Raw genomic sequence first — 11,917 nt, forward strand, 5'->3', positions numbered from 1 at the left:
AGGTTGATCGTGTTGCTCGTCCACTGGTGGTGTAGCACAGGTTCTCGCATTTACTGCGGCCGCATCCTGAACGGGCTTGTGGAGGACGCTAGTCAGTGTATCAGTTAGCCAGGCCTCAAGGAGCTTCTTTACTGCTGGTGGTGCCTCTTCTACCACGGATGTGGAGGCTGCCTTGCCAAGATATTTTGTGATGCTGCAGTGGGGAAGGGGTGATCCACCTTGCCTAGGAGAGGCATTGGGCGTCATGTCCTCATCCACTGCTTCAGATCTTTCATGGATGATGTTCATGAGGTTGGTTGGGAGGTCACTCATTATTCTCGTTCTTTCTTCTCTGTTACTTGCGATATTAGATCTATGTATGTAGAGAGAAAAATGCTCTTTTTTTTTTTAACGTTAGTGACCAGTGTCAATTATAGATCTAGAAGAAACTAAAAGACTTAACTAGAAAATTCTCACAGACGGCGCCAAATAGTTTGACCAAAAAGTATAACTTTCGGCGAAACTATTTAATTTATGTAATAATGGGTTAAATCTAGTTAAAGATAATAACTCTAGATGCAAATCTTGAAAACGTGTGGGAGATGGGGACAAATCCCGTAAAGGGTTGATAACAATAAGTACAAAAATATTCTTAAAGTGTGAGCAATAATGGAGGTGTAACTAGCAATAAATAATAATAAATGGCATTTAAGTAAATAAGAGGAATGATTCACTCAATATTGGATGGATTGGACGAATATTTCTCCTGACAATATGAATGATAGATAGATCTAAGATTCACTTGATCAATTCTCCGATCTGGTGGAAAGATGTGGAATAATATGAGCAAAAATCTTGATAAAAAGGTGATCTTTGTATTTTTACAAGAGAGAGAATCTTCTTCTCAAAAGGGTTCTTATTGAATGAATACCCCCCCTCATCCAACACGCCCTAATAGTACGAGTGCAGAGAATATTTACTAGAATATTCACTAAAATATTCTCTTTAATATCTTATTTCAAAAACTAGTCGTTGTTGTTCTGTCAACGATGCTCGACCTCGGCCATTGTTGCCTTCTTTACCACGAATCTCGCTATCCCCTGGCCGACCTCGACTGATCCTTTCCTTAATGATGCATTACCCTAAATATTTTAGGGCAAATTTTAGCCTATATAGTATCCATGAAGTAATGTACCAAAAATATGAAGAATAAATTTGCAATAATACAAAGAAAAATTAGGCTACGAGGTAAAATTATTATATAAAAAGTTAGGATAAAGGATAAAATATTATTATTTAATAATAAGAACGGGCAAAATGAGAGAAAAAATTAAGGTAATGACACGGCCACACCAAATCGATCGTTACATAAAGTGACACTTTTCGTTGTTACGTAACTAAGAATTTAATGATACGATACAATAAAATTTAAGTAACAATAAAAATAAATATTATATTTAAAGTAACAATATGATAAAATACCACCGTTAACAACCATCCACCCAAGCTGTAAGATTAAGATTGTAACGCGGATTTGTAACAAACCAATATCGTTTCCTTTGTACTGATTCTCTTATGATGATCAAAATAAAGACAGAAAAGTTACGAAAAAATGCCAAGGCAGCTGCCTTCTCATAACTCTTAGGCCAACATAAGGCTAGGTGAAAAATGAAACAAGCAAGAAAAAAAAACGAGAATCTGACCTGTGGTATATTGACTCTTTGCTGTGACATCCAAACAAATCCTAAACTCATTGAACTGTTGATAAATAGAGTAAACTTAATGCAAATGACGACACCAAGAAAATTTCAAAAAGAAAAGATAAAACAAATCGCTGCCTCTCCTTTTCATGTTGGATATTTTGCTCTTTAACTCTTCCTAATATGTTTAGGCAAAATCAAGTCATGTCCCCATGTTTCCACTTAATCCATCGTCCTTTTTCACTTTGTCCTTTGGCTGGACAGGATACTTCCCAGAAAAGCAAGCATAACAATATTTTGTAGAATCACTTCCTAACAACTTGTTCAAACTATCCAATGGCAAAAATGCTAAGGAATCTGACCCTATAAACTTCCTAATTTCCTCCACATTCATCCTATTAGATATCAACTCCTCTGAATTAGGAGTATCCACTCCATAATAACAAGAAGCTATAATTGGAGGGCTAGCAATCCTCATATGAACCTCCTTTGCTCCTGCCTCCTTTAACAATCTCACAATCTTAGACGACGTCGTCCCTCTCACTATCGAATCGTCCACAACAACGACTCTTTTCCCCTCCAACACCGCCCTAACAGGCGAAAGCTTAAGCTTCACCCCGAAATCTCTAATTTTTTGAGATGGCTCGATAAATGTCCTACCAACATAATGTGACCTTATTAAGCCTTGTTGAAATGGTACACCTGCTTTTTTAGCATATCCAAGTGCAGATACAACCCCTGAATCAGGCACTGCAATCACAACATCACAATCCACGGGCGCTACAGTCGCAAGAATTTCCCCAAATGCACATCTAGACTCGTACACAGACCTACCAAACACAACAGAATTTGGTTGAGCAAAGTAAATATGCTCAAAAATGCAAGATTTTGGCTCAGGTTTAGGCACTAAAGAAAAAGATTGAACCCCTTGATCTTTATCTACTACCAATATCTCACCAGGTAAAACTTCCCTTTCATATTTAGCCTCAATTAAATCCAATGCACATGTCTCGGAAGCGAAAACAATAGCACCATTTTTCCTCTTACCCATAACCAATGGCCTAAACCCGTACGGATCTCTCACAGCAACCAACTTATCCTGAGTGGAAAACACCATAGAATAAGCTCCTTGTAACTTTTCACAAGCCTCAAGAATCCTCAAAAGAAAAAGCTTTTTCTTTGATCTAGCAATAAGGTGAAGAACCACCTCAGTATCAGAACTAGTCTTGAAAATTGCCCCGTCTTCCTCAAGTTCAGCACGAAGAGCTAGGTAATTCACAAAATTGCCATTGTGGGCAACACCAACTGATCCAAATTTATAACTTGCAACGAAAGGCTGAACATTGTTTAACATTGAAGAACCAGCTGTGGAGTACCTTACGTGGCCTATTGCCATGTCACCGGGCAGTTGACTGAGATTTGACTCGTTGAAAACATCAGCCACCAATCCAACACCTGTAACAGTTGCCAGTATAGAAATTAGAAAATATATATATATATATATATATATATATATATATATATATATATATATATATATATATATATATATTTTCGTGAATTCGTGCAGTAAAATTCTTGTCCACATCCACCATTAAAATTTTGACTTAGCACATACATATAGTAGTATAAAAATGTGTACGTTTATATTTGTACAAAGTTATGTGTGTATATATTATAGACACACAGACACATGCACGTAAAGCTAAATAGTTTTTCTTTTTTCATATTGTAGAGCTAACATACATGCACATAGAGCTAAATAGTTTTCTTTTTAAAACTAAGTACTACACAATTGAGTGATGCAATGTTATACTGAATAGGCAGTGACTTAAAATATGTCTTTTTGACTTAAAATTCTGAATCACCTGTAATGGTTTGAAGCACGTTATCCTGGACCGCAACAATGCCAGCGCCTTCTTGGCCGCGATGTTGAAGTGAGTGGAGGGCTAAATAGCATAGCCGAGAGGCTTCTGGATCACCATAGATGCCAACAACGCCACACTCTTCTCGGGGTTTATCGTCGTCGTCGAAGTAAGAAGCGAAAGAATGGTCATCCGAAACGACGTCTTTTAAGGGATTTTTCGAAGAGGCTGCCGTTACAGCAATCTTGCGGGTGTTAGAGAAGAGGTGTTTGTAGGGTTTTGGGAGGGTTTTAGGGGCCAAAGAAAAGTACTTTTGAGATGGGGTTTCGGCAAAAGAGCGAAAGTGGTTGTCGTGATGCGATTGATGGGTGGTTGCAGCCGTGGCACCGGCGGCGGCAGCAGCGGCGGACATGGGTGGCAAAAAGAATTGAAAGGACGCAAGAAAAATTGAAGACGGCTATGAATAGCCATTGAATGTGGGCTAGGTTATGGTCCTTTTATATGGAGAGTTTGTGTTCTAAGCAAAGTAGGATGTGGAGGAGATTTGGTGGCCCCCACCACAGAATCTTTATTTCGCTAAATTAAAACGTTAGATGGTACCCTCATAACAACTAAACTATCTGTATCACTAACACATGATGTAATTAGTTGTCAGTGATACTAATCCCATTTCAAACGAATGAAGGAATTAATATTGCGTGCCAATGATCAAATCTTCTAATTTCGATCTCAATTAAAGCATCAACACGTTATCGTTTTAAAATTTTAAAATGCATCATAAGAAATTAGAGAAAATGTATAATTAAAATTATTAGTAATAATTAAAGGGTTTTAAAAAGATATAAAAATTCGCACTCAATGTTTACACCAAACCAAACAATAGATGTATGAGATGCATTTTGCACATGAACTTCAAGTTTTTAACCATAGTTATTGTATAAACATATTTATCTTTTTTTCTATGAGATGCATTTTGCACACCTCTCTTAAGCCAAGAAACATATTTATCTTTTTTTCTACTTTTTTTGAGTTTTTCATTAATTATTAATTTTTATTTATATTATATTAAAAATTCAGCCTGATTCTCAATCCCGCTATTAAAGGTTTAAGCTGAACGGACTCCATAATTTACTGAAGTTTATAGCCAAAAATAGGATAAAGAATTAAGTAAATTTATATGAAATTTTTTCATCAATTGTAATAGTAATATATTCTTTGAAAAGTCCGGTAATGACTTGAAATTCAATTGATAAAGAAATATTTTTCAGCAATTATAATACTACATTAAAAGCACGAAGGTCTTTAGTAAAATGTCGTTCGCCTTTTTTACCCTTTAAAAACATATTTCACATTGGATACAATTGTAATTTAAGTTACTTTCGTAATATTTAGTAATTTGAAATCAACTAAATTTTGGGTATTTATAAATTTTTCTTTATTTAAAAAAGTAACTAACACCAAAAATGGAAAAACCAAAGTTGGAATATGCGCCTAGAGTTCTTTTAGGTTTAGAAATCTTTATTCTTTGACATAGAATTATATAATATTCAAAGAGTGACACTAAATCAGGGTAGAAAACAAAATTTCATATATTTAGAAATTAGATCTCCATGACGTTTAGAAGTTTTTGTCCAAATATAACCATAAATATAACCATTAATCTGTTATGTAAAAGAATTAATTGAAAGAGAATGAATACATAGAAAACTATAGAAATAAAGTCAGTAGTCCTTTTCTTTTTTTATTTGAGCTATTCACATTTTTAGGAAAATAACCTAAATTACAATTTTGTCAATGTGAACTTTATTTTTAAAGGGTATAAAAATCGAACACATTTCGCTAAGAGTTTTCGTACTTTTAATATAGTCTATAGCTCTATAGATTATATATAAATTGTTTGCAAATATGATTGTCACCATTGTCAATGGAACATCGAGGCCGATTAACTATTTTCTAGAGGTAATTCTTCTTTAATCTTTGAGTTGTAATAATCAAGTAGATTGGAGCTTTGTATAGTCAATGAACATAATATTTCTAAATTATATTCAATTGGACAAAAGAAGCTACTTTATAATTTATCGCGCCTTTCCATGCTATGATTTAATCCATATTAATTCTGATGCAAAGAACAAATTATAACTATTTGCCGCATGAATAAGCCAATAGTATGCCATGTTCAGTTTCCCTTAAGGAATATTTATTTTTTTCTAAATCTTTTTATAGATTTGAGTGTGAGAATTTTTACAATTATCAATGCTTCAACTAATATTCCATCTTCAACATGTATTTACTCCTTCAACATACAATCTAAGTTTCTTCTTCTTTTCTCTAATGAACTTTTATCTAAATGAGCAACATTAATGATATACTTTAGACACTATATTGTATTGGTAGGATTTTCAATTATAGGGATTTTTTTGCTATATTTACAAGTTAAATATCAATTTTTTATTGTTCCAACTTTTTATGTTAGAGGTTAAATAAAAAGATGAGTTCGAGTCGCTCTAATATAGTAATTATGATAATATACTTATTGTTCACTTTTATATTTAAGAAATAATTCAGACTAATTTTAAATTTGTGATATCTAATCTTATTTTAATTTTATTAATTTTAAATATAAATTTTACAATAATCGCTAGACAACATGTGCGAAGGCTCTTAGCGAAATATCGTTCGCCTTTTTTACCCTTAAAAATAAATTTGACATTGGACAAAATTGTATTTTAAATTATTTTTCTATTATTTAGGACTTTAAAATTAAGTAAAATTTTAGTTATTAAATCTTTCCTAATATTTAGAATTTTAAAATCAATTCAAATTTTTCCTTTTCTATATACACCTAAAATATTGATGTTGAACTTTTGAACGAATTACTGTGTTTGTCTTAAAGTTAGCTTCCTCATACATTAGGTACCATATTTTGGAAAGAAAAAAAGATTTCAATTCCCTTTCTCTCATCATTCACTTTTAAGTTGGTTGTTATCAGAAACTATTATATTTGGTCTGGCTCAATCATCGTATCAACAAAAGTGACCTTGAAATATTGACAAACTTTTATGCAAAAGCTAAATTATTTCTTCTACTACAATTTCGCTTGAATAATAACTCCGAATAATCAGATAAATTAATACGACTTATAATTCCAAATTCATTTAATTCCAATTTCTCTTGGAATAACATTGAGAATTTTGCCTTAAATTTAGGAGTTAGAAATCAAAATCAAAATATAAAAAAGAATCAGTTATAGTATTAATAATGAAATTGGTTAAAATGCAAACTTTAAGAATAAAGATGAAATAATAGAAGACAAAATGTATTCATAAAGAGATGTTAGGTGAGAAAGAGTTTAACATATTTGTATATCATATTACTCCCTTTATTTTAATTTAGATGATACATTTCGCTTATTGAGAATCAATTTAACTAAAATTTGAAGCTAAATTAGATTAGTTCAACTTAGTATTTTAAAATCAAAATTTAAATATTCAAAAACTATAGGAGAAATACTATAAGTTATAATTTTTCTCATGCCAATATGATAAAAAAAAAGATATTTTAAAATATTGGTCAAACGTCACTGTAACGATCCGGCCAGTCGTTTTGAGAGTTATAGCCCTGATCCCCTATTTACTGCTTTTCCCGTATCTTTTTCTGCTTATGTGACTTACCGGGAGGTTGTTGTTGCGATTTCGGAGTGAATTGGGACACTTAGTCCCTAAACGGAAGCTTAAGTCTTAGGATTTTGACCGTAGTCGGGACTGTGTAAAGACGACTCCGGAATGTAGTTTCTCGATTCCGTTAGCTCCGTTGGGTGATTTTGGACTTAGGGGCATTTCCGATTTGTGTTTTGGAGGCATGTAGCTGATTTAAGCTTGAATTGGCGAAAGTCAAATTTTTGAAGATTTTGACCGGTAGTGGAATTTTTGATATCGGGGTCGGATTCCGATTCCAGAAGTTGGAGTAGGTCCGTAATGTCGATTATGACTTGTGTGTAAAATTTTAGGTCAATCGGACATGATTTGATAGGTTTCGGCATCGGTGGTAGAAATTTAAAGTTTCAAGTTCATTAAGTTTGAATCGGAGGGTGATTCATATTTTTAGCGTCGTTTGATGTGATTTGAGGGCTCGACAAAGTTTGTATGGTGTTTTAGGGCTTGCTTGTATGTTTGGTTGAGGTCTCGGAGGACTCGGGTGGATTCCGGATGGCTAACGGATCGAAAAAGGGACTTGGTGCATGGCTGAAGCAGGACTATGTTGGTGTAACCGCACCTGCAGAGCTTTGATTACAGGTACGAGCTCGCAGGTGCGGGCCAGGTTGAGCAGATGCGAAGGTTTGGACTGGGGGCTATAGAGCGCAGATGCAGAGGGTGTTCTGCAGGTGCAAACTTGCACCTGCGCTTGGGGGGTCGCAGAAGCGGACGCAGGAGTTTGAGGCTGGTCCGCAGAAGCGGGTTTTGTTCCGCAGAAGCGCGCCCACAGAAGCGGTTGGGCAGCTTAGTAGCCTCCACAGATGCGAAGTCCAAACCGCAAAAGCGGTGCCGCAAAAGCGAATAATGCGACCGCAGAAGCGAGAAGCCTGGGCATTGTTTAAAATCGAAGGGCTTCACGATTTTTGTCATTTTTGGACTTTGCAAACTTGGTTTAGGGCGATTTTTGAGAGCAGTTTCGAGGGATTTCTTGAGGTAAGTCCCTTGTACTTATATTTGATCAATAATCTTGCTTCTCCATTTATTTTTCCAACTAGTTAGTGTGTATTTAAGGTGGAAATTGGGAGTTGGAGGTTAGGGATTTGGTGAGTTGATTTGAGGAATTGAGTGGCGATTTGGTATCGGATTTTGGTAATTTTAGTATGGGTGAGCTTGTGAGTGAATGGGTGTTCATATTTTGTGACTTTTACCCGATTCCGAGACGTGGGCCCCGGTCGACTTTTTGGGGCGATTTTCTAAATTCTTGCTTTAGCTTTGATTTCATAAATTAGATTAATTTTTTATAGTTGTATTTATGGTATGTAATTGATTTTGGCTAGATTTGGGCCATTCAGAGTCGGATATTCATGAAAAAGGCATTGTTATCGATTGATTGAGCTTGGTTCGAGGTAAGTGACTTGCCTAACCTTGTGTGGGAGAAATTTCCTTAGGATTTGGTACTGTTATGATATGTGAGCGCCATGTACGTGAGGTGACGAGTATGTACACGGTCTATTTATTGTAAAACCTGATTTATTTTACCGAATAGCAACCTATTTTTCCTTTAATTTGACTTATATCGTTTAAATGAGTATTAGTTTATTTTCATTCTTAATTAAGCTATTGTAATTATCCTGTTTAGTCTAATATCGCTTGTCTATGTGCTTTAACTGCTTATTTGAACTCTGTGAAGCATGCCTAGTTGATTTTCTATTTTTCATTGTTATATATCAGTATAAATGTAGAAATTTTGCTGTTAACTCTTGTATTTATCGGTTTGAGATGTGTGTTTACTTTTGAGACTACGAGGCGGTTTCTCGGGAGTTCTCCCTGCACATTTACTTTTGAGACTACGAGACAGTTCCTCGGGAGTTCTCCATGCACATTTACTTTTAAGACTACGAGGTGGTTCCTCGGGAGTTCTCCCTACACATTTACTTTTTAGACTACGAGGTGGTTTCTCGGGAGTTCTCCCTGCATATTTACTTTTGAGACTACGAGGCGGTACCTTGGGAGTTCTCCTGTATATTTACTTTTGAGACTATGAGGCGGTTCCTCGGGAGTTCTCCCTGTATATTTATTTTGGGACTACGAGACGGTATCTCGGGAGATCCCCTGTTGTTTACCCCTGTGTGTTGTACTGTTGCCTTGCTGTGTTTCCTTTTGTTAAATTCTAGTCTCTTATTATATTGTATATTCTCCTGCCTTATTTATTATTTACTAGTGGGCCTGACCTGATCTTGTCACTACTCTACCGAGGTTAGGCTTGGCACTTACTGGGTACCGTTGTGGTGTACTCATGCTACTCTTCTACACATGTTTTGTGTGCAGATCCAGGTACTTCTTATCAGCTCCGCTACTAGCTGAGAGTGCTTGCTGCTGTACGAAGACTTCAAGGTATATCTGCCGCGTCCGTAGACCTCGGAGTCCCCCTCTATTCTCTCCTATGTCCTCTACTTTCCGTATTTCTTTTATTAGGCTCTAGTGTATAGAGTTTCTAGTTTCCTTTTGTAGCTTGTGACTTATGATGTTTCGGGTTTTGGGAAGACTGTGTATTTATAGAGTATTGGTTATTGTACATGTTGAGCGGCATTGTTACTAGTTACTCAGTTATCCACTAGGTGCCGTCACGACGTTATACAGAGGGAGTTTGGGCCGTGATAGTCACACAGTTTGACTCTCGATAAACGAAATATTTCATCTAAATTAAAATAAAGGTAGTATAAGATATGTATAATTATAAAATAGTACAACTAATTTAACTAAATTCATCATCTTATGCATATTCAAAAGATTGAATAAAACATGTAATTATTTTTTTCATTTAAAAAAATATTACATTATATCTTAACGTCAATGTGTGTGTGTGTGTGTGTGTGTGTGTGTGTGTATATATATATATAGGAGAGTAGTAGGAAAGTGAAATGGCACCCCTCTTAAGCCAAGAAACATATTTATTTTTTGCTACTTTTTTTTTGAGTTTTTCATTATTCACACTACTTGAAACATAGTAGTTTCCCACGGAAAAAGTTTTAGTGGAAATTCTCACCGAAATTCAATGGGAAAAATGAAATTTCTTTTCCATGAAAAAACAATAAAATGCGCGTAATTTAGTTCCCTTTGATTTTGTGGGAAAAGTCATTAAAAAAATAATTATATAAAGCTAAAACAATTTCCAAGGGAAAACAATGGGAAAATAAAAAAAATATTTTTTAAATATTCCCACAGATTCCGTGTGAACGAAATTTTTTGATTTTTGTATTTTATGAAAAAGTTTTCCCACAGAGATTTCCCAGGGAAGTAGTGGGAAAGTTTTACCAATTTTTCACCTCACTCCATTCTGAGGTAAGTCTCTCTCTCTCTCTCTCTCTCTCTCTCTCTCTCTCGCTCACTCACTCACTGTAACGATCCGACCGGTCGTTTTGAGTATTATAACCTCGTTCTCTTATTTACTGCTAAATTTATATGTTATAATTATTTGATGACTTACCAGGTTAGTTGGTTCGGATCCGGAAGAAATTCAGAGTGAAATGAGACACTTAGTCTTATAATTAAAAATTTAAGTTAGAAAAAGTTGACCGGATATTGACTTATATGTAAACGACCTCGGATTTGAATTTTGATGATTTCAATAGCTCAGTATGGTTATTTTGGACTTAGGAGCGTATCCGAAAAATTATTTGGAGGTCGATAGAGGAATTAGGCCTGAAATGGCGAAAGTTGAATTTTCAGGAAGTTTGACCAGGAGGTTGACTTTTTGATATCGGGGTCGGAATTCGATTTTAAAAATTAGAATACCTCTGTTATGTCATTTTTGACTTGTGTGCAAAATTTGAGGTCAATCAGACATGATTTGATAGGTTCCGGTGTCGTTTGTAGAAATTGGGAGTTTCAAAGTTCATTAGGCTTGAATATATGTGGGATTCCTGTTTTTAGTGTTGTTGGATGTGATTTGAAGACTCGACTAAGTTCGTATGATGTTTTAGGACTTGTTGGTATATTTAGTTGAGGTCCCGGGGGCCTCGGGTGAGTTTCGGATGGTTAACAGTTCAAATTCGGACTTAAAACCATTGCTGGAATTTTTGCTTCTGGCATTTTCGCACCTGCGGAGGTTTGATCGCAGGTGCGAAGCCGCACGTGCGCACCAGCCTTCGCAGAAGTGATCTTTCCGCAGAAACGGAGCTAGCCTCGCAAATGCGAGCCCGCAGAAGCAGCTCCTAGCTCGCAGAAGCGGCTCCAATGGAGGCTTGGCGAAACCGCAGAAGCAGTTGAATTCTTGCACCTACGAGACCGCAGAAGCGGCTAAGTGAGTCGCAGGTGCGGAAACCCTAGACAGTATACATTTCGAAGGGGTTCCGAGTTTGGTTGGGTTTGAGAGAGAGAGAGCGTGAGATAGTTGGTCTAATAACTAGTCCAAACTTTTTCCATTTTTTGGACCTTCAAGCATGGTTTTTGGGGAGATTTTGAGAGAGAATTCGAGGGAAACTTGAGGTAATTCTCTTGTGATCATTTCTACTCCATAATATTGAATTATCATTGAATAATCTAACTAGATTACATGTTTCTGAGGTGTAAATCGGGGGTTGAACTTAGGGATTTGGAAATAAGATTCGATGATTTGGAGGTTGAGTTGATGTCGGATTTTGGTAAAGTTGGTATGGTTAGACTCGTGGTTGAATGAGCT

The 11,917-nt window shown here is 35.7% G+C and overlaps 1 protein-coding gene across 1 annotated transcript; it reads right to left on the reverse strand.

Moving 5' to 3' along the window:
- Positions 1-1,578: 1,578 nt before the first annotated feature.
- On the reverse strand, positions 1,579-3,996 carry LOC107813749 (amidophosphoribosyltransferase, chloroplastic-like). Its single transcript, XM_075248132.1, has 2 exons — positions 3,548-3,996; positions 1,579-3,134 (listed from the first exon to the last, which is right to left on the reverse strand). Exons 1-2 carry the CDS (start codon positions 3,954-3,956, stop codon positions 1,882-1,884), a joined length of 1,662 nt encoding a protein of 553 aa, XP_075104233.1. The 5' UTR covers positions 3,957-3,996; the 3' UTR covers positions 1,579-1,881.
- Positions 3,997-11,917: the final 7,921 nt, after the last annotated feature.

Source organism: Nicotiana tabacum, chromosome 24, assembly GCF_000715075.1.
Source record: "Nicotiana tabacum cultivar K326 chromosome 24, ASM71507v2, whole genome shotgun sequence".
Classification (NCBI taxonomy): domain Eukaryota; kingdom Viridiplantae; phylum Streptophyta; class Magnoliopsida; order Solanales; family Solanaceae; genus Nicotiana; species Nicotiana tabacum.

Coding starts and splice junctions, on each gene's coding strand:
- LOC107813749 (XM_075248132.1), bottom strand. CDS start 3,956: ATGTCCGCCGCTGCTGCCGCCGCCGGTGCCACGGCTGCAACCACCCAT. Junction 3,135..3,547: donor CGTGCTTCAAACCATTACAG/GTGATTCAGAAT, acceptor CAACTGTTACAG/GTGTTGGATTGGTGGCTGAT.